This window comes from Nycticebus coucang, chromosome X (assembly GCF_027406575.1).
Source record: "Nycticebus coucang isolate mNycCou1 chromosome X, mNycCou1.pri, whole genome shotgun sequence".
NCBI lineage: Eukaryota > Metazoa > Chordata > Mammalia > Primates > Lorisidae > Nycticebus > Nycticebus coucang.
In genome coordinates, this window is record NC_069804.1 from 43,115,033 (window position 1) to 43,138,986 (window position 23,954).

At 38.0% G+C, this 23,954-nt stretch overlaps 2 protein-coding genes across 10 annotated transcripts in view; one reads left to right on the forward strand and one right to left on the reverse strand.

Moving 5' to 3' along the window:
• CASK (calcium/calmodulin dependent serine protein kinase) overlaps window positions 1-23,954 on the reverse strand; it is a 507,330-nt gene that overhangs the window by 208,570 nt on the left and 274,806 nt on the right. The gene's annotated exons all lie outside the window — the stretch shown is intronic.
• Window positions 21,314-22,349, forward strand: GPR82 (G protein-coupled receptor 82). The gene has a single exon (XM_053579594.1). The coding sequence runs from the start codon at window positions 21,314-21,316 to the stop codon at window positions 22,310-22,312; it is 999 nt and encodes a 332-aa protein (XP_053435569.1). The 3' UTR covers window positions 22,313-22,349.

Below are 23,954 nucleotides of genomic sequence, written 5' to 3' on the forward strand. Positions count from 1 at the left end.
AAATATGGTAGATTAAAAATGGCTCCTAATTCGGGTGGTACCTGTAGCTCAAAGGAGTAGGGCACCGGCCCCATATGCCAAAGGTGGTGGGTTCAAACCCAGCCCTGGCCAAAAACTGCAAACAAAACAAAACAAAACAAAATGGCCCCTAATTCTCTGCCACTCGTCCCACAGAGGTGGAGTCTACTTCCCCACCACTTGAATTTGGGCAGGTACTGAGATTTGCTTTGACCAGTAATGTGGTGGACATTGTATGACACTTCAGCAAGGTCTTAAGAGGCTTTGAAGCTTCTATTTTTGACCTTTTGGAACCTGAGACAATCATGTTGTAAATAAGACCAGGATGAAAGATGACAAGGAGAGAGCTGTCAGTCTGCCCACCTGTCCCAGGTGATGCTCCAGACACGATACTGAGGCCATGTTGGATCATCCAGTCTCACTTAAGTTCCTAGATAACTGAGCTGCATAGATGACACCCAGGGTGAGACTGATAGAAGAGTTCTGGCAGGTGAACCCAGAACAAATTGCAGAATTAACAGTGAATAAATGGTTGTGCTAAGCCACTAAGTTTGGCTTGGTATGCAACAAGAGATAAATGATGCATATAAAATATAAATTAAGAGTATGTGTAGCAGTAATTTTTTAAAAGGTAACAACAAATACGGTAATTTCTTTAACAAAAAGGACAATGCCTCGGGTTAGGTGTGATGGCTCATGCCTGTAATCCTAGCACTCTGAGAGGTTGAGGCTGGTAGACTGCTTGAGCTCAGGAGTATGAGACTAGCCTGAGCAAGAAGAGGCCCCCTTCTCCACTAAAAATAGAAAAACTAGTCAGGCATCATGACAGGCGCCTGTAGTCCCAGCTACTTGGGAGGCTGAGGCAAGAGGATTGCTTAAGCCCAAAAGTTTGAGGTTGCAGTGAACTATGATGCCATGACACTCAAAAGGGACAATGCCTTGAATTGCTTCACTTGAAAGCTGTGTGTTTGTGTGTGTTTGTGTGAAAGAGAGAGAGAGACAGAGAGATGTATTGTACTTTCCAAACCACTGTAGGGTGGGGAGTGGTGGAGTTATTAAAGATTTAGTAATAAACCATGTGTTCTCAGAGATAAAAACAAGCACATGCTCCCTTTGAAGAGAGCTGAATAATCAGGCAACCAGTTAGGCCGTCTGTTAAAATGAAGGGATCTGTATAGTCATTAGGCTGAGAAGATGAAGTGACTACAGTGGAGGATAAAGGTAATTTCTCCTATACTTTCTTTATTAGGTGAAATATACTTTATATTTATTAATAGATCTAACATGCATGCTGTCTTCATTACAATAAGCCTTATAGTATTATTTTTAAAACTGTTCATCAGTTGCTATGATTCTTTAAAAAGTCAAAGAAATACTAAAAGATATGGTAATAAAAGCCTTCACATACTATTAATAAAATGTCAGACTTTCTTTTTATCACTAGGATAATTGTACTTGTGAATCTTTATTTATTTATTTTTAAAAATTTATTTATTTTTATTGAGAGAGAGTCTTGTTCTGCTGCTCAGGCTAGAGTGCCCTGGTGTCAGCCTCACTCACAGCAACCTCAAACTCCTGGGTTCAAGTGATTTTCCTGTCTTAGCCTTCCGAGTAGCTGGGACTATAGGCGCCCTCTAGAATGCCCAGCTAGTTTTTCTATTTTTGGTAGAGACAGGGTCTCTTTTTACTCAAGCTGAGCTCAAGGTGAGCTTAAGAGATCCTCTGCCTCAGTCTCCCAGAGTGCTAAGATTATAGCGGGAGCCATGTGCCCAGCCTATAGTTGTAAATTTTTTACAAAGATAACTCTTATGATAATCAATAGTAGAAAAAAACAAAAACAAAACAATCTCCGAAGGACAGATCCCCAGATGAGTGGCACTGGGTTTTTATTCTTTTGTATTTCAAGTTATTTTCAGCTACTAAAATAAAGTTATCATTGTGTTAGACCTTAAAAATATCCTAAACTTTTCTATCATTTTGAGTCTCCAATTTGACAATACTGCAGCATGAGCACTTCAGCCTCTAACAGTAGAACAGGTTTAACCAGGGCTGGTAAGATATTGCCCTCTGCTGGCCAAAGCACCATCAAAAAAGGGAGCCTTTCAGAGATTTTTTTTTCCTGTATTATAATTTAATGTGGGTTTCTTCTTTCCAATTTTTGCTCCAGATATTTCTGGAGATGTGGAACTCTAGAGAACTTATAGTTCAAAGCTTTGGTAGTTTATTAAAAATATATATTTTAGGCTGGTTTTTGATGGAGAAAAAAGGAGGAAGAATCAACATGAAAATATTAAAAACTACGTATGCACATATAGCACTATTTGAGAAATAATCTTAAAACAACAAAACTTGTTGTTTTAGTGACAACTTAAATGAATATTTCAAGTCTAATATATCTCCATCCATCAAAATATTACCAATCTGTAACCACCAACAAAATAGCTGATTTAGGCAATAATCAATCCATTAGGTGAAAGGATATTCATAGAGTTTATAAAGTGTATTCAGACTTTCATATTCATAGAATATATTCATAATGTTTCAAAATATGACTCCAGTTACTTATCAGTTACAACAAAAGTACTTTTATAACGGATAATTGATAGGAATTAATAAATTTCCAGTTTGAAAACTAGGAACAGGTACATTAAGGGAGATATGTTCTTGGTCACTGGTGATAGTTGCTCACCTTATCTAGGGCAGTAAACCAGAAAGAATCTGGTAAGTACTATCATATATTATGAGAGTCAGTATATGGGCTCTAAGTAATACTATCTGGGTTCAAATCTAAGCCTTGTAATATACCAGTTGTATTATTGTAGGCAAGTTATTTATCCTCTGTGGATCTGACCTAAATATATCATCTCGAAAATGATAGCAATAATAGTATCTATCTCAGAAATATTTTAAAAGTTATATGAATTACATATTAAAGTAGTTCAGTGGATATCCATTTATCATCATGATGATGACGATGGACACAGGGTGATGCTCTGTTGCCTGGGAGAGAGTGCAGTGGCATCATCATAGTTCACTGCCTCAAACTCCTCAGCTCCAGCAATCCTCCTGGCTCAGCCTCTCAAGTAGCTGGGACTACAGGTATGTACCACTCCTCAGCTCCAGCAATCCTCCTGGCTCAGCCTCTCAAGTAGCTGGGACTACAGGTATGTACCACTGTGCCTAGCTAATTTTTCTATTTTTTTTTTTTAGGGACAGGGATCTTACTCTTTGCTCAGTCTGGTCTTGAACTCCTGGCCTCAAGCAATCCTCCTGCCTCAGCCTCCCAAAGTGTTAGAATTACATACGTGAGCCATGGCACCTGGTCTCATTTATTATTAATATAAATTTTCTAAATGTGGTTCTTAGGAAAGCTTGTGACTTTAATACTTTGGGCTCTTAATAGAAAATGAATACAGACACAACAGGAGGGTAGACTTGAGATACCCAATTCTTCCTCTTCTTCCTTTAACATTTCTCTTCCCCCCACCTTAAAAACAGTAAGTAACATGAAGCAGGGGATCTGATTTAGATTTTTAATCTAAAATTCTAAAAGAAGGGATTAGTAATGAAATGGCCATGTCTTGGAAAAAAAGAGAGAGTGGCCAGAAATCTGGACACTGATATATTATGCCTGTTTTTAAAAAATATTTTTTAGAGACAGACAGGATCTCTCTCCATTGCCCAGGCTGGAATGTAGTGGTGCAATCACAGTTCAGTGCAGCCTTGAAACTCCTGGGCTCAAGCAATCCTCCTACTTTAGCCTCTTGAGTAGCTGGGACTACAGACACACACTACCAGGTCTGGCTAATTTTTTAAACAATTTTCTTTAGAGACAAATTTCACTATGTTGTCCATGCTGGTATCAAGTTCCTGCCTCAAGTGATCCTCCTATTTCAGCTTCCCAAAATACTGGGACTAAAGGCATGAGCCACCACTCCCCTGTCTGTGATGCCTTTTTAATTCCCCATTTTTCATTGCAATCCAAGTCACTGTTTCCCAGAGTATAGATGTGTGTGTGTGTTTTGTACCTGTGGCAATATAATGGACCAAATTATTTTTAGAATTCTATGATCCAATGCTTCATTTTCAGAAATCTTTATCTACTTTTGGCTTTTCAAAGAACCCACAGAAAAGAATGGTTGGGTCTGAAGCATGACATGAACCAAATCTGACTGATTGGAAGATGTTGAAATTTAAAATCTGACAGCCCTCAAAAGATATTTTTGCCTTATTTAAGCCCATGCTAAAGTATCTCTCCCACTCTGCAACTGTTAATATCCTGTCTGCTTTCAACAGTCACCTCTGAGGTGATTCTAATTCTTATGACTGCTACTGAGGTTGCTATAGTGTTTGTGTTGTTTTCCTAAAAGACAGTGTCTAGCCAGCATATTCAAGCCTATGTGAAAAGACAAAAGCCAAAGTTGAAGGATAATGAAACTCTGATTATCAGGTCTGTGATACTGTGAAATACGTGTATATATTGGATCTTCCAACCATTCCTGGTGGACAACTGCTAGAATTCTTAGGAATTTCAAAGTAATATCTTTTTGTATACTAAAGATGACTGATGGGTGGAGCCCCTAGGTAGCTTCAGAAAGGGGTTGTTACCAACAAGACAAAGACATAATTAGGGAGCTGGGACTTTCAGTCCCACCTCCACCCTCCAGGGAGGGGAGGGGGGGCTGAAGTTAAGTTAATTACCTATGGCCAAAGGCTTCCATCAATCTTGGATAGGTAATGAAGTCTCCATAAAAACCCCAAGGACAGGGTTGGGAGAATTTCTGGATAGCTGTGCATATGAAGGTCCCTGAGGGTAGTGCACCTAGAGTGCATGCTCTATATCCTATATAATAAACTCATGAAGGTAAGTGTTTCTGAGGGCTGTGAGCCTCTAGCAAATTAATTAAACCCAAGGAGGGTTCCATGGGTCATAAGCACAGGTAAAACAACCTGGGGCTTGTGACTGGCACCTGAAGCTGGGAGGAGGGGCTAATCTTGAGGACTGACAGTATAGCTAGGTAGTGTTGGAATACAACTGAATTAGAGACACCCAGCTGGGGGTCCACTGCAGGATTGATAGCATGCTTATTCAGGAAGAGAAATCTCCACACATTTGGTCAGAGAACTCTTCTATGCTGATTATCATTGAGAGAACAGAAAAGTACTTCCGAGAACACATGTGCTGAAAATAAGATGGAGTCAGTCAGGCTAGGGCCAATGTGACACACACAGCTGGTCTGGTTGGTTTAGCTCCTAAGTGACCTTTACCTCCTGTCTCCCATTCTTACTGTCTTGTAAATTTAGCTGCCACCCTAAAGATGCCCATTTTGAATAGTTTAGAAAATTAACTTTTAAATTAGAAATGTTATAATAGATTGTCACTGAGTAATGCTGATTATTATTTAAAATAAGCATTATTGTGGTCTTTGCTTTAGGAGGATTGATTTAGAAAATTAACTTCTGAATCAGAAATGTAATAGATTGTTACTGAGTTATACTGTTTATTATTTAAAGTAAGAGTTAATGTGGTCTTTGCTTTGAACCATTATGTATAAAACTGTAATTTTGGAAATGGAAAAACAGAACAGTCTTGGAGAGGCTACTCTCACAGTTCTACCAAATCACCTGCCTTCTGACAAATAAAATTTGGTGGACCGATTCTCATCTCATCTTTGCATATTGGCTGACAGTGAGCAGCTGGACCCTCTTCACCCGGTAATACGGCTGAGTTTATGCCTGACTTTTTTTCCTATTCAATTGGTGTCAGCGAAGAGGGTTTGCTAGAACCGCCCTGACTCATGGAAACATGTGGTTTGGGAAGAGAAAGGAGGAAACAGTGGGGGATGAGGAACCTTTAATTCTGGGCGGGCTGCATGGGCTCCCACGGTTTGAAGCTGCAGCTGTGCTGTAATCATTTACCCAAGGTAAAAGTTACCAGTGGAATTTAGAACTCCTGTGGAGGCGATTCACTGGATGCCTAAGGGAATGCAGATTAGTAAGAAAAAAGCAAAATATTCTAGCTCTTAGTGGTCTTTTATTTGCAATAGCTAAAATGAAATTAAAAGAGGGTGCCCAAATTAGATCTTAACATTAGATGAGATCAGATTTCAGTCTGTGTGAGCTTCCGAGCTGACCCTTAAAGGTAAAGTTATGCAGGGTCAACAGAGAGCACCTTTAAGACTTCTGGTTACTGAAAAGGTAGTTGATGTGGGGGAAGGGCAAAACTATTGAAACCAGAGGGTATAGTGGGAAGGAATTTTTTCCTTTTGCAGACGAGTATCAGCTTCCTAAGGAGGCTTTACTAAAATGGATTGCTGAGGGTAACTAAGGTAGGGGCAGTATCTTTGGTTTTAAATGCAGCCAAGTAAGAGAGCATGTTTGGATTGATGCGGGCCCGCACTTTGCCATGGAACAATCACAGGTAGCTGGAACTGATCCAGACACACAGGTTATTTCTCAGGGACTGCCCAGTCTGGTGGACTGCAGAACAGCCACTGTAATGTCTGTCTGTTTACCTGAGAAGGGGGACTGTCTAGCTTCTCTGTAAATGCCAAGTGAGCCACCCCAGAAGCAGCAGCTAACATGTTTTATCCGAAAGCCATGTGGGGCTGGCTTTATGATGGCCAGGACATTTATCCACTGAATATGCCTGTTACTCAGGTGTTGGTAAATGCTGTGCTAAAGGGGCCCCTTCTGCATGGGTACCCATGTAACCTTACTATGCAAAACTGAGCTATAGCCAGAGAAGCCTTATCAAATTTGCTGTCTCAGCTTCCTCTCAAGGGCCAGACAGCTGCTAATAAAAACACGAAGATAATTAGCAAGACAATAGGGAAAGGCAGAGGGGAAGGGTCAAAGGAGTCCTCCCAGGAAGGTGGACATTTTTAAATGGTTATTAAGAAATAAGATGAAGGAAGAAAAGGTTGATGGGGTGAAACTAAGAGGACAAAGAAAGGGGAGAGTTATGGGACTTATCGCAGTAGGGTGGAAATCTTTACATGGCTATCAAGAAATGGAGGAGCCACTTGCTAGACTAGTATTGCTTCTTGCAATCTAGACCATCATGATGGCAATTCTAATGTCCAAATGTGGAAGAGTTTAGGTGTTTATAGAGAGAAGGAGAAATGGTAGCTGAGGGAAAGAAATGAATAAATGCATTATGAACTGAGGGAAATCCAATATTACAGTAACACCTTAAAAGCTCAGAGGAGTCTCAGCGCTCATAGCTCAGTGAGCAGAGCACGGGCCACGTACACTGAAGCTGGCGGGTTTGAGCCCGGCTGGGGCCTGCTAAACAACAATGACAATTGCAACCAAAAAATAGCTGGGCATTGTGGCAGGCACCTGTAAACCCAGCTACTTGGGAGGGTGAGGCAAGAGAATTGCTTAAGCCCAAGAGTTTGAGGTTGCTGTGACGCCCCAGCATTCTACCAAGGGCGACAGCTTGAGACTATCTCAAAAAAAGAAAGGCTCAGAGGAAGAGATGACATCATCTCTTAGCTCAGTTATCTCAGAGGTTTGAAAGGGTGAAGTTTATATATTTATTTATTTTTATTATTAAATCATAGCTGTGTACATTTGTGCAATCAAGGGGTACAATGCTGGTTTCATATACAATCTGAAATATTCTCATCAAACTGTTCAACATAGCCTTCATGGCATTTTCTTAGTTATTGTATGTAGACATTTGTATTCTGCGTTTAGTAGGTTTCGCCTGTACCCATTCTAAGATGCACTGTAGGTGTGGCCCCACCCATTACCCTCCCTCCACCCTGACTTCCCTCCTCCCTTCCCCTCTCTTGGCCCTTTCCCCATATTCTTGTGCTATAGTTGGGTTATAGCCTTCATATGAAAGCTATAAATTAGCTTCATAGTAGGGCTGAGTACATTGGATACTTTTTCTTCCATTCTTGAGGTACTTTGCTAAGAAGAATATGTTCCAGCTCCATCCATGTAAGCATGAAAGAGGTAGAGTCTCCATCTTTCTTTAAGGCTGCATAATATTCCATGGTATACATGTACTACAATTTGCTAGTCCATTTGTGGGTCGATGGGCACTTGGGCTTCTTCCATGACTTAGCAATTATGAATTGGGCTGCAATAAACATTCTGGTACAGATGTCTTTGTTATATTATGATTGTTGGTCTTCTGGGTATATACCTAGTAAAGGAATTATAGGATCGAATGGCAGGTCTATTTTTAGATCTCTAAGTATTCTCCAAACATCCTTCCAAAAGGAACATATTAGTATGCATTCCCACCAGCAGTGTAGAAGTGTGCCCTTTTCTCCGCATCCACGCCAACATCTCTGGTTTGGGGATTTTGTTATGTGGGCTACTCTTACTGGGGGTAGGTGATATCTCAAAGTAGTTTTGATTTGCATTTCTCTGATGATTAAAGATGATGAGCTTTTTTTCATGTGTCTGTAGATCATGCATCTGTCTTCTTTAGAGAAGTTTCTCTTCAAGTCTTTTGCCCACCCTGAGATGGGATCATTTGTTCTTTTCTTGCTAATACATTTGAGTTCTCTGTGGATTCTGGTTAGTAAACCTTTATCGGAGGTATAACCTGCAAATATTTTCTCCCATTCTGAGGGCTGTCTGCTTGCTTTACTTACTATGTTCTTGGCTGTGCAGAAGCTTTTTAGTTTGATCAGGTCCCAGTAATGTATTTTTGATACTGCTTCGATTGCCTGGGGAGTCCTCCTCATAAAATATTCACCCAGGCCGATTCCTCAAAGAGTTTTCCCTGCACTTTCTTCAAGTATTTTTATAGTTTCATGTCTTAAGTTTAAGTATTTTATCCAGTGAGAATCTATCTTAGTTAATGGTGAAAGGCGTGGGTCCAGTTTCAGTCTTTTACAGATCGCCAGCCAGTTCACCCAGCACCATTTGTTAAATAGGGAATCTTTTCCACACAGAGTGTCTTTAATTGGCTTGTCAAAGATCAAATAATGGTAAGCAGTTGGATACATCTCTTGGTTCTCTATTCTGTTCCAGACATCTACTTCTCTGTTTTTGTGCCAGTACCATGCTGTTTTGATCACTATTGATTTATAGTACAGTCTCAGGTCTGGTAGCATGATTCCTCCTGCTTTGTTTTTATTGCTGAGTAATGTTTTGGCTATTCGAGGTTTTTTCTGATTCCATATAAAATGAAGTATTATTTTTTCAAGATCTTTAAAATATGACAATGGAGCTTTGCTAGGAATTGCATTAAAATTATATATTGCTTTGGGTAGTATAGACATTTTAACGATGTTGATTCTTCCCAGCCATGAGCATGTATGTTTTTCCATTTGTTAACATCTTCAGCTATTTCTTTTCTTAACGTTTCATAGTTCTCTTTATAGAGATCTTTCACATCCTTTGTTAGATAAATTCCCAAATATTTCATCTTCTTTGGCACTACTGTGAAAGGAATAGAGTCCTTGACTTTTTTTTCGGCTTGGCTGTTGTTGGTATATATAAAGGCTACAGATTTATGGGTGTTGATTTTGTAGCCTGAGACATGGCTGTATTCCTCAATCACTTCTAAAAGTTTTGTAGTAGAATCCCTAGTGTTTTCCAGATATACGATCATATCATCTGCGAAGAGTTAAAGTTTGATCTCTTCTAATCCTATGTGGATACCCTTGATCGCCTTTTCTTCCCTAATTGCAATGGCTAAAACTTCCATTACAATGTTAAAGAGCAATGGAGACAATGGGCAACCTTGCCTGGTTCCTGATCTAAGTGGAAATGATTTCAATTTAACTCCATTCAATACGGTATTGGCTGTGGTTTTGCTCTAGAAGGCCTCTATTAGTTTAAGAAGTGTCCCTTCTATACCAATTTTCTTTTTTTTTTTTTTTGTAGAGACAGAGTTTCACTTTATTGCCCTCGATAGAGTGCCGTGGCATCACACAGCTCACAGCAACCTCCAGCTCCTGGGCTTAGGCGATTCTCTTGCCTCAGCCTCCCGAGCAGCTGGGACTACAGGCGCCCGCCACAACACCCGGCTATATACCAATTTTCTTAAGTGTTCTTATCATGAAGGGATGCTGGATATTATCAAAAGCTTTTTCTGCATCAATTGAGAGACTCATCTGGTCTTTATTTTTCAGTTTGTTTATGTTCTGAATTACATTTATAGATTTACGTATATTGAACCAGCCTTGAGAGCCTCGGATAAATCCCACTTGGTCATGGTGTATAATTTTTTTGATGTGTTGTTGGATTTTATTTGTTAGGATCTTATTGAGTATTTTTGCATCAATATTCATTAGTGATATTGGTCTATAATTTTCTTTTCTTGTTGGGTCTTTCCCTGGTTTAGGGATCAAGGTGATGTCTGCTTTGTAGAATGTGTTGGGTAGTATTCTTTCTTTTTCTATATTTTGGAAGAGGTTTAGTAATATAGTTACTAGTTCTTCTTTAAAGGTTTGGTAGAATTCTGACATAAAGCCATCTGGTCCTGGGCTTTTCTTTTTAGGGAGATTTTGTATAGTTGATGCTATTTCAGAACTTGATATAGGCCACGAAGAGTGTTCTTCTTAAGTGTTCTTTCCGTTTTCTTGAGTAAGGCTTGTAGTGCTATAAATTTCCCTCTTAGGACTGCCTTTGCAGTATCCCAGAGGTTCTGATAACATTGTTCAACATTTCCACTTCGTTCTGGCTAAGTCTTGGTAGGTGGCATACTTCCAAGTATTGGTCGATTTCTTTCAGATTTTCATATTTCTGAGAGTAAAGTTTCTTGTACTATTCATTAAGGATTTTTTGAATTTCTGAGGGGTCTGTTGTTATTTCATCGTTACCATTTCTGATTGATGAAATTAGATATTTTACTATTTTTTTCCTGGTTAGGTTGGCCAAAGGTTTATCTATTTTATTGACCTTTTCAAAAAACCTGCTTTTGGATTTATTGATCTGTTGTATAATTCTTTTGTTTTCAATTTCATTTAATTCTGCTCTGATTTTGGTTATTTCTTTTCTTCTGCTGTGTTTGGGGTTGGAATGTTCTTCCTTTTCCAGTTGCCTGAGATGTCCCATTAAGTTATTAAGTTCCTCTCTTTCCGTTTTCTTGAGTAAGGCTTGCAATGCTATAAATTTCCCTCTTAGGACTGCCTTTGCAGTATCCCAGAGGTTCTGATAATTCGTGGCTTCATTGTTGTTTTGTTCCAAAAATTTGGTGATTTCCTTCTTAATCTCATCTATAACCCATCTATCCTTCAGCATAAGGTTATTTAGCTTCCATGTTCTTATTAGGGTATGCAGATTCCTGTTGTTATTGAGTTCAACTTTTATTCCATGATGGTCTGAGAAGATGCAAGGAATAATTTCTATTCTTTTTAATTTGCTGAGGTTAGATTTGTGGCCCAGGATGTGGTCGATTTTGGAGTATGTTCCATGGGCTGATGAGAAGAATGTGTATTCAGTTTTGTTGGGATAAAATGTTCTGTAGATGTCTGTTAAGGCCAGATGTTGAATGGTTAAGTTTAAATCTAATATTTCTTTGCTTAGCTTCTTTTTGGAGGATCTATCCAGCACTGCTAAAGGGGGTTAAAATCTCCAACTACTATGGAACTGGAGGAAATCAAGTTGCGTATGTCTGTTATAGTTTCTCTTATAAATTTAGGTGCATTCTGGTTGGGTGCATAAATACTAATAATTGAAATCTCATCATATTGAGTATTACCTTTAACAAATATGAAGTGTGCATCCTTATCCTTCCTTATTTTGGTTGGTTTAAAGCCTATTGCATCTGCTAATAGGATTGCAATGCCTGTTTTTTTTGCCTGGAGTATAGATGACCATCCCTTCACCTTGAGTCTATATTTGTCTTTTAATGTAAGATGAGATTCTTGTATGCAGCAGATATCTGGCTTGAGTTTTTGTATCCAGTCAGCCAATCTGTGCCTCTTTAGAGGACAATTTAAACCATTCACATTATTTGAGAATATTGATAAACCTTTCGAGAGTCCAGTGGACATTTTTAATCCTTTTGCGACTGTGGAAGTTGGAATTTGATCAAAATTTTCTGGTTGGGTTTACTTTTGTGGTGGAGAGTTATGCTGGTCTTTATGGAGGATAGGTCTGAGAATATCCTGGCGAGCTGGTTTAGTTGTGGCAAATTTCTTCAACATGTGAATGTCGTTAAAGTATTTAATTTCTCCATCATAAATGAAACTCAGTTTAGCTGGGTACAGGATCCTGGGTTGAAAGTTATTTTGTTTTAGGAGATTAAAAGTCGATGACCATCCTCTTCTAGCTTGAAAGGTTTCAGCAGAGATCTGCAGTTATTCTAATATTCTTCCCCTTGTAGGTGATGGTTTTCTTTCGTTTGGCTGCTTTCAGAATTTTCTCCTTCATATTAACTTTAGTGAAATTGATTATGATGTGTCTGGGAGATGTCTTATTTTTAAGAGACAGAGTTTCACTCCTTCGCCCTCTGTAGGGTGCGTGGTGTCACAGCTCACAGCAACCTCCAGCTCTTGGGCTTAGGCGATTCTCTTGCCTCAGCCTTCCAATAGCTGGGACTACAGGCACCTGCCACAACACCTGGGTATTTTTGGTAGCAGTTTGGCTGGGGTCGGATTTGAACCCACCACCCTCAGTATATGGGGCCGGTGCTCTACTCAATGAACCACAGGCGCCACTCTGAAAGGGTGAAGTTCTATGTTTGCCACAATGATTCCTGCTTTTGGAACCTGATAAGACTGAATGAAAGCCAGCCAACCTGAGTGACCTTACCTTGGGAGATATTCATACAATATGATGGACTGCACTAATTACTGATTAGATGGGATTTGAATGTGGCAGTATCTTTTGAGTTGTAAATCCTTTTGATGTAAGACTTGTGTTGAAAGACTAAGGGTATACATATTTTGGTCTTTGACCCTATTTCCTGGTATACAATTCCTAAAGTTTTTGTTTTTTTTTTGAGACAGAGTCTCACTTGGTCACACTTGGTAGAGTGGTGTGGTGTCATAGTTGTTCACAGCAACTCCAAACTCTTTGGTTCAAATGATCCTCTTGCCTCAGCTTTCCAAGTAGCTGGGACTAGAGGCATCCGCCACAACACCTGGCTAATTTCTGGAGACAGAGTCTTGCTCTGGCTCAGGCTGGTCGCAAACCTGTGAGCTCAGGCAATCCACCTGCCTCAGCCTCCCAAGTGCTGGGATTACAGGCATGAGCCACCTCACCCAGCCTATAAGTCCTGAAGTTTTCACAAACTTCCAAGTAACATCTTTGTATGTTAATGGGATGACTGATGGGTGAAGCCAAAGTTTGCTTCTGGATGGGGTTGGTCACAGGCAAGACCTAGGCAGAATTAGAGGGTTGGGACTTTAAGCTCCACCCTCTTATGTGAGGGTGTTGGGGGGAAGAAGTGCTGAAGGTTAAGTTAATCACCAATCATGGCTGCTTAATTAAGGCTCCCAATCCCAAAAGGACTGGGTTCTGAGAGCTTCTGAGTAGCTGCTTAACGTGGATATTCGTGGACCTGGGGTGGGCATGGAAGCCTTGCACCCATTCCCCCATATCTGGCTCTGTGCAGCTTTTCATCTGTATCCTTTGTAATATTCTTTATAAGAAACTGGGAAATGTTAAGTATTTCCCTGAGTTCTGTGGGACTCTCCAAGCAAATTAAATTCAAGTTCAATTGAACTCCAGGAGGGTGGCACTGGGATTCCCAATTTATAGCCAGCTGGTCAGAAGCACAGGTGAAACAACCTGGGGCTTGTGATTGGCATCTGAAGATGGGGAGGAAGGGACAGTTGGGGACTGAGCCCTCATTCTGTGGGATCTGAAGCTATCTTCAGGTAGAATAGTGTCAGAATAAAACTGAAGTATAAGACATCCAGCTGGGGTCCACTGCAGAACTGATACCTTGTTGGTGGGGGAGAAACCCCACACATTTGGTCAAAGAAGTCCTCTGTGTTGATTGTTGTTTTAGTTAGAGAACAGAAAAGCACTTTGTGTGAGAGTTTTTTCTACTCTCAATTGGTGTCAGTGAAATGAGGTTTGTTAGAATACCTGCCTCTGACTCATGGAAATAAGTGGCCTGGGAAGAGAAAGGATGAAATGGTAGAAAACAAGGAACCTTTGATTTCTGGGTGGCCACAGCTCAACAAGTTTGCAGCTGCAGCTGTGCTGCAATCAGTTACCCAAGGTAAAAGTTATCAGTGGAATTTAGAGATGGATGATCTCTTGGGAAGCTGGTCCATAGAGTTTGTGTGTATGTGTTTCCATTCACAAGGTCCAGTTATGTTTTGTCATTAGACCTTTCTTACAAGGCTAATAACTTTTCTGTGCTACTATAAATGTCCAAACTTTGGACTGTATCTTCTGCTGTTTTTTAATACAGCAGAAAGATGAGAGAAATACATTGCTTGCTGAGAAACCACTTCTTTAAAGAGCAAATAGAAGTTTTCTTCACACCCTATTTAAGGGTGAGATGACCCTAATTAGAGCTGCTGGTAGCAGGTTCTGAGGGCTTAAGAGCCCTGTAACTGCAACAGGGCTGTGGCCAGTCACCACATCCTAAAGAGAGTAGGGGGCTCAGTGAGCCTTGAATAAACCACAGCTTTGAATAACAGGGCCACACCTCCTGCTAAAGGTAACCACTGGCTTGGGTGTACATTGAATGGGACAAGGCTTTTACTTATCTTCTTTTGGAGAAATAATTTACCTTTTGAATGTGGGCTAAATTTGGCATGTCTTCTCTTCCTGGATACCAATGCCCTGAGCTCCTGATGGGTTAGAAAGAGGGCTTAAAAGGTCAACTGCAGCCAGTTTAGACACTAGCTCGGGTAGCCTGAAATAACCTCCTCAATGAAGTGCAAAGGTTCAGGGATGACTACACTGTCCTATGTCCTCTGGGTTCATGCTCTGAAGGAAACTGCTAAGGTACCCTCATTCTAACCACAACAATCCATGTGTGTCAGGACAGCTCTCATGTAGCCCTGCTATATACAGCCAACCATGGACTGCCAAGGCAAATGACCACATGCCTGCTCTTTGAACCACTCTCACTGAACCACTCCAAATGAATTCTGCCGCCAGACTAAAAAAAACCCACCACTTTTTACCCACATAAATCTATCTCAAAAGTACAGGACAATTAGCACAAGACAGGACTTGAGTTGTAGGACACTAACACCTGAAGGAGGTAGATGGGAAGGGTCAGAGCAGAACATTTAGGAGATCAGTATTTGGCAGATGATGTAAGAAGTAATTAGAGCTGTTAGGTAAAAACATTGGGAGTTAGACCACAGAAGAACTTTGAAGAGAAGGATGGGAAAGATAAATGAAAACCAAAGAAAACAACTGGTGATATGAATGAGAATGGTCCAAAGGGGCCGCTTTTACAGAGAACTTACAACATACTTTATTATTCTTGAAACTTCTCCCTGACAAGTAATATTTTTATTAATCTATTCCCTGACATTTAATCTTTCTACCAATTGCAGTATTTCTTGATTTCTTAGAAAATGGAAATCAAATTTTGATTATATTTCAATTGGGGAATCTCAAAATCACTGAAATCACAAAGAATTTATACTGATAATTGTTGGAATCAGAGTTAGCTTAACGAAGTCCAGAGTTTTCAAAGATAAAAAAAAAAAATTGGCCTTGATTTCTTCCATAGTTAATTTCTGCTACCTCAGAGTTTAGAACAGGAAATTCTATCTGAATGAAGTTATAAGTACACTTACTGACCTCCAAGGACAACCCTTCTGCCATCTAAGGGAGAGAATTGAGGTTGCTTTAAAGCCTATTTGCTAGTTGTATTGCCTTAGGCAAGTTATTTAACCTCTTGTGCCTCAATGTGAAATGGGAGTCACAAGTGAAGTGGGACTCCCACCACTCATCTCTAGGGTTCTAATGTAGAACGCTCTGTTGAATATGTGGCACAGAATTGATATTTACCAGGTTGTGTTCTCTTTCCTTTCTGTTTCTTTCACAAAGCCTTTCAGAACCACTTTGATTCACTGTTTCCTCCTTTTTCTAATTCATAGAGTAGCTGAAGTCTGTACCACACATATTATCTAAATTCTTGGCTTGCGTGTAGACTCTCTCTTGAGAACTTCCAGAGATCCTAAATTAGCTTGTGGCTACCATACATACTACTTCTATGATCTCCACATGACGCTGGAAACATAGTATAAACTCTAATAAATATTTGTTGAATGAATTTCATTAACAAGAATAGAGAGCACTAAAAACCAAAATAGTATAAGAACTGGCAAAACTTAACACCTGTCTGGGCATTCTTTCCCAGTAAATGTTCATTGGTCCCATGATGGTTTTTAAGCAGTACTTCTGACTTTCTCTTTGGTTCAATGGTTGACTGACATCAACCATCAGATGGACTCCCAGCTCACCTCCTGATACTTATCCCTCCCACACTGACTCAGGGCTGGCTCTGTGTGAACAGAATATTGCAGAAGTGACTGTTGACTTCAGAGGCTAGATTGGAAAAAAAAAAAAAGCTCTGCAGCTATAGCCTTGTTCTCTTGAATTACTTGCGTTGAGGGAAACCAGTCACCATACTGTGAGGACAGATGGCTGTGTAACCTTGGACAACTTATGAGATCTTTCTGAGCTTCAGTTTTCTTCGCCTTTAAAACGAGATATTTATTTCACAGGGTGTTGTGAAAATTAAATAAGACTTATATGTAAAGCACATAGCAGGATGTCTGGCACATAGTAAGCTCTCAGGAAATGTGGCTAATTTATGATGGTGGTGATGGTAGTGACAGCTATAGTGGTAGCAATTGATTGGACGTGAGATGTGAAAGAAAGAGAGGAATCAAGGATGATTTCTAGGTTTTTGGCATGAATAACTGGAGGAGTGATGGTATCATTTATTGAGTTTGGGAACAATGGAGGGAGAAGTTTCTTTTTTTGGACCAGAGATTTGAATAGGTAATCCTAAAACTATCTTTTGACTCACTTAGAAAGAGCATTCCATTTCCATTTTTCTTCTAGATTACTTCAAACTGTTTTTTTGTTCTAAATAATTCCCTCCCAGAACATGAAAAATTATTGAAAGGAAAGTGGTAGGGATTCTAGAAGCCAAATTATTCCGGAATCAATGACCATGTAACCTTGGATAAGTCACGGTTCTTAATTAAACGGTAGCAAGCACTGCAAAGATAAACAGCAGTAGAACAACATCCAGACACTTCAGGTAGTTTTCATTTTTGTTTTAGGGAGAAATATTAGCAAATATCAGAGAATTTATGAAAACAACATGAAATAAGGTAAGCATTGGGGCTTATGAGGAATGGCAGTACTTCTATTAATTTTAAATGAATATTTACTGATAACTAAAGAGCTCAGGCTTGATGAAATTAGATTCTTGTTTTCTTTTCCAGATTTCACTGGTCTAATTGCCCAAGGAAGGGTAGTATTTGATGCAAGTCTGGCTCCCAAGGTCTACACTTAGCTTTCACTTACTTAATAGTTCACAGACTGATTAAATAATTGTATACAAAAAAATCCCACTCTGTCACCCAGGCTGGAGTACAGTGGTGCTATCATAGCACATTGTAACCTCGAACTCATGGGATCCTCCTGCCTCAGCTTCCTAAGTAGCTAGGACTACAGGTGCATACCACCACAACCAGCTAGTTAAAAAATATTTTTTTTTTTGGTAGAGATGTGGTCTTGCTGTGTTTCCTAGGCTAGTCTCAAGTGATCCTCCTGTCTCAGCCTTCCAAAGTGCTGGGATTATAGGTATGAGCCGCCACACCTAGCTGTTTCACAATTGTTTGTATCATAACAAACATTTATTTGAACCTAGGCATATTTGGTACTTTCCAGGAGGCCCCAAATCCATTATGAGATGTTCCAAACAATCTATTACGTTGAATCCAAATGGAGGCAGCACAGGGCAATTAAAAGTAGAATGGATTAGTTCGTTAGTAACCAAACTGAGACCCAAACCCCTGTGTGCAATCTGTACTTATAGTGAGCTCTTCGGGCTTCAGCTTTTCAACCTTAAAATAAAGGATTTCTACCCATATATGATCATGAAGTTCCATTCTAGTTCTATGAAATTTGATTCTAGCAAGTTGCTGTAAGTAAGAAAACTTTTGAGTTTTGATTCCTTCTATTTTTGATAAAGATGGATTGAAAATAAGCCATCCCCAAACAACTTTACAGACAAATTTATACCAGTATCTTATTGGGTCATCTCAGAATGGTTCCTTCTATCACTGTGTTATATAAAACTAACTAACCATGGGGAATCAAACCTGTGAACTTAACATGCTAACAAAGCTAACTGAAGTGTAACTAGTTCATAAAAAAAACCATAAGGAAGTACAATATTTGTATTGCTCACCAACTTCCTCCCACAACAGAAATAGAGAAATGAGGGTTTTTTTTTTGGAGGAGGTACTTGCTACATTTACCATAACTATTGAAATTCTAAAATACTGTTAATTTCTCTTTTTCCATTGTAGTTGGTGTCATGCAAAAATCTATTTACATTGACTGAGGATATTAGTATTAGAAGAGTGAAGATCAGAGAATATTAAGTCTGAAATTTGGTATCACTACCCTGAACAATAACCTTAGTTGGCATAAACTCCTCATACAGGTAAGGGTTATTATTTATTCATTTTAAAAAGAACTAAATTGTTTAAATTTTGAAAAATGACCATTAAAAAAGGGAGTCAGCATATTGTGTAGGTAATTATTATTAACTGAAGTTAGACTTGTAGAGCTTTTTTCCCCCACCAAATTAGCAGAGACAGAATGTATGTATGCATGAGTGACTTAAAACAGTAATTCTGCTGGGGGAATACAGACCTGGAGACATTTTCTGGAAATTAATTTTGCATTTGTGACATGTAACTTTCATTTGATTTGTTAAGTTTAACAGTATTTTCCAAATTTAAGAAAATAATTATCTAGTAGTCTTATAATCAAAAGTTATTTTTGAAGGGGAATTACACAGTACATACAAGTTTGGGAAGATAAAGACGGTAAGCGAGTTATTGTTTGCTATACTGAGTTGGCTATAGATTCTCAACATCTGTCTGATAAAGCTAGCCTCTGCAAAAGTCTTTTTACCTCCCTTTTGTTCAGAAGCATTTGCTATCCATATTCATACAGAAGCACCACTAGCTTTGCAGTTTTTAGTACATTATGTATTATCTATACAGGGCAAGGGCTAATGCTTTTCTTTAATATCGGCATAAAAGGAAGCTCTGATTCCTTTATGTAAAACCAAAATCTACTTAGAATAAATAATTTTTTCTTAAACAAACTGGCTCACTTCATTCTCTATTTGACTGAATTCACTGATTTTTAAATCAGTTAAGTTAGAGATTGGGTTTTATATATTTATACTAGGGTCTCCACTAACTGCAACCAGATTCCAATTTACCAGGTTGTACTAGATTCAGATACAAACTCACTGATACATAAGACTTCCAAAGAAAGAAAATAAAATGTCAAAGACATTGGTGGATATTAATTAAGGGTCTCACTATTTGAACCTAGGGACCCCTGCATAGCCCTCAAGTTTTCTGGTCTTTGGGTGTGGATTGTTTCGTTTAAAAAATTATTTCAAAATTATAATATTGTATTTGGACCCCCCATTTCTGTAATCTAAGATTCAGAAAATAAAACTGCTTCTAAAAAGGGATACAGAATAAAATAGCCTTGAGGGGCTGGGGGCATATAAGAATATCAGGAGGTAAGATTTTTGTCTGTATTAAAAAAGAATGATTAAGAATAAAAGATTGAGAAATTCTGTTGTAGATTATGTAAGAGTGGAGAATGTGGTATGTAGGAAGCTATGGTAAAGAACACAGATATTTGGCATATTCTGCATAGAGCTCATGAGTCTTGATCAGAATCCTGTAACTTTTGTTATTCTCACCTGAAAGAAATAAGGAAATGAGAAAAATAAAAATGAATTTATATGTGACTCTTTAATCACTTCATATTTAGCATTTGAAGCAAGGAAGATTTAAAAATAAGACATAAAAAAGCAAAACCACACCTGCATTTATGCTGTGATTAAAACATAGCCTCAAAAAAACAAAAAACAAAAAACAAACAATTCTCTGAATAATCCAGATATCAAATTACACCTGAGGACACATGAGGGCACTCTAACCAAAAAGCACATTCATTTTAGTAAACCTTTTCTGAAGTATGACACTTTAACATTAAACATTTAAAAGGAGATATTTTCTTTTTTTTTTAAGATTGGCTTCCTTCTTCTTTTATTGAAACAAATGACAAATTTTATTACATGAGTTAATTTTTATGTCTAAGCACAAGGATAATGAAATATATTTTCCATGCAAAATATTATATACATTAAATAACATTCAGTGGTAACAATGAAGTGTAGCACTCTGTGATAGAAATATACATGCAGGAAGTGTATTTATTGGGCAGTGCTGTCTAGATGAGGACCAGTAAGAGTGGAAGAATGAAGCAGGATAGACAGAGCAAGAAGGTGAACTCTATTGAAGTCCCAACAGATGTCTCAGTTGATCCCTTGAGGAACCTCTGAAGTTGGGAAAGCCCCTCAAAGATGTCTTCAATTGAGGCAATGGCCAGTCTTTGGGTATCTGCCATAAAAAGAGATATTTCTAATGTCCTTTGGTAATGACTCTGGGATTTTGGAGTCTATCCTTGGTTGCTACGCTTTCCTGCTGTTCAATTCTGAGCTTTTGCTCACATGTAAATTGAGTTTACTTCTGAAATATGAAGAGACTCTTCTAACAGTATATGACTGTAGAGAAGTATTTTAATCTAGTGACAAAAGGACACCATTTTGAAAACTATGTACATACAATTAATGTGCTAATTGAAAACTAGTCATGTCTCTATTAATGTAGCCACAAAATACTTCTGTAACACTTTCTTTTGGCTATCGTGTATTGAATACATGTGCCTTAAAATTTTTTAAATACATTTGTAGGCAAAATCCATCATTACATATATAGTGTCTTATAATCTAAGATCTATACATTCCTCTAATATAAAATAATAAATTCCAGGCATTTATTATTTGTATCTAATTTTGTTTTTTAGATAAAGGAATTATCCACCACAATAATTTTTTGCTTTTAGTTCAACTGGACAATTTTAATTAGAAAAGGTAAGAATCCTGGTATACTTTCCTTTTCATTCAATGTTTTTGTTACTCTTTTATCTCATCCAATGTTTTGTTTTTTCTACTATTTAGCTTAAATACTGTACTATCTATAATGTTAATATTAAATACCTGTAATTCTGTTCTAGATCCTGTGGCCAAGTCCAAGAAAATCAGATATAAATGCATAACAACTCAATATGTATTCAACCATCCATGATCTCTTCCCTGGCTTTACCAGTCATTTACATCTTCCTTTGTATTGTTGGTCTCCTTGGAAACTCTCTCTCTCAATGGATATTTTTAGCAAAAATAGGCAAGAAAACATCAACACACATCTACCTGGCACACCTCGTGACTGCAAACTTGCTTGTGTGCAGCGCCATGCCTTTCATGGGTCTCTACTTTCTGAAAGGTTTCCAATGGGAATATAAATCTGTACAATGTAGAGTGGTCAGTTTTTTGGGAACTCTATCCATGCATGTGAGTATGTTTGTCAGCCTCTTAATTTTAAGTTGGATTGCCATAAGCCGCTATGCTACCTTAATGAAAAAAGACTCTATGCAAGCGACTACTTCATGCTATGAAAAAATATTTTATGGCCATTTACTGAAAAAATTTCGCCAGCCCAACTTTGCTAGAAAACTATGCATTTACATATGGGGTCTTGTACTGGGCATAATTATTCCAATTATCATATACTACTCGGTTGTTGAGGCTACAGAAGGAGAGGAGAGTCTGTGCTATAATCGGCAGATGGAACAAGGAGCCAAGACTTCTCAGATTGCAGGTCTCATTGGAACCACATTTATTGGATTTTCATTTTTAGTAGTACTAACATCATACTACTCTTTTGTCAGCCATTTGAGAAAAATAAGGACTTGTATGTCCATTATGGAGAAAGATTTGACTTACAGTTCTGTGAAAAGACATCTTTTGGTCATCCAGATTTTACTAATCATTTGTTTCCTTCCATATGGTATTTTTAAACCCATTTTTTATGTTCTACACCAAAGAGAGGACTGTCGGCAATTGAATTATTTAATAGAAACCAAAAACGTCCTCACATGTCTTGCTTCAGCAAGAAGTAGCACAGACCCCATTATATTTCTTTTATTAGACAAAACGTTTAAGAAGACACTATATAATCTCTTTACAAAGTCTCATTCACCACATATGTAACCATATGGTTGACTTTTGAATGGAAAACACCACAAAACAGAAAAGTATTCAGATAACTATTAGGAGCACTAAATAAACTACATTATTAACATGCCAGCTTGGTTGACAGCACCAAGAAAACATCTTTGTTCTTAAAAAATAAATATTCATAGAACTCAACTTACAGTTCTACTTATACTGCAAGTTGACATGGTAGAGACTTTCAGAGGCAAAAATTAAGCATATTGAAAGGATCCCACTATATATGAAACCAACAGACTCAGTTTTTGTTTCAACTCAACTGTGGATACTTCCTTTCAGAACACAATATTTCATGGCTACAGGATAAATAAGCAAATGGTTTATGACTTCTCTGCTTTTAAGTAGTTAGAATCCACGGGTCCAACTATAGCTAATGTTTATTTTGTGGTTAATTTTTGAAAACTTTAAAAATGAGTAAAAGAGGGCGGCACCTGTGGCTCAAGGAGTAGGGCGCCGGTCCCATATGCCGGAGGTGGCAAGTTCAAACCCAGCCACGGCCAAAAGCCACAAAAAAAAAAAAAAAAAATGAGTAAAAGAAAAAATGAATAAGCAAGATGAGTAAAACAAAAGATAAGCCATATTCTCACTTAAGTCTTATCTAAATGCATGAATAATACAATATGAAAATCTAAGGTTTTATAATAATTTATTTGGATTGGGAAAGGCAATAGTTCTTGACTCTAATATTTATTAAGGAGATATTATTTATAAATATGCTTAAATATTTGGATTATACTTTGTCAAAATATAATAAAAAGCTAATATAATGTCATGATATGCCCATCTTCATCACATAGGAAAGTCTTTGTGTATTTTCCTATGAATTCAACATAAAATTAATGAAAAATAGTACCTGGCATGTGGATACATTCAACAAGTTTTGTGAAATGAATGACTGCTAAGGCAGTATGATAGTATTGTAGTTAAAGGATTGATGTCTGGTATTAGAGTCCTTGGGTTCAATGCTGGCTCTACTTCTTTAGCTGAATAATCTTAGGAAAGTTACCTTCTTTAAGTGTTAATTTCTTCATCTGTAGAACAGAGAATACTACCATATTGATAGGTATTAAGTCAAATGATGTTACCATTGTGAGTAGCTATCGTTTAGTAAGTAGTTGCTATGTGCCATGGACTTTGCTTATATGCTTTACATGTATTTTAATCATCACAACCCTAAAGTATGCCAATTTACTGATGAAAAAATTGAGTTGTGTAAGTCACCCAAATTTTTTCCAATATCTATGTAAATATTTAAAGAGTAAGTAACGATCATTTCTTCCATGTTATTTTATCAGTAAGACAAATCATGGTGACTATATTTCTATATTACATACATTATAATAAAAAATGTGTCTTCTATCTTCCCAAAGAGATCCTCAGTACCTTTGGGGTTTTTCTATTTCTACTCCTATGGTACCTGCATTCTCTTCATAGATAAGCACCAAATAAAAACAGGTAAATAAAACCAACCATTAACTGTAACTTGTCACTTCATTAGAGACTGCTTAAAGACTCATTGTTTTCCCACATGGTAATTCCTTCAGTGTTCAAAAGTTTAAAGTAAGTTCACATAGTACTTCTAAGCCTTAAATCTCATTGCAAGTTTTGTTCCTGAATTAGA

Coding starts and splice junctions, on each gene's coding strand:
- GPR82 (XM_053579594.1), top strand. CDS start 21,314: ATGCATAACAACTCAATATGTATTCAACCATCCATGATCTCTTCCCTG.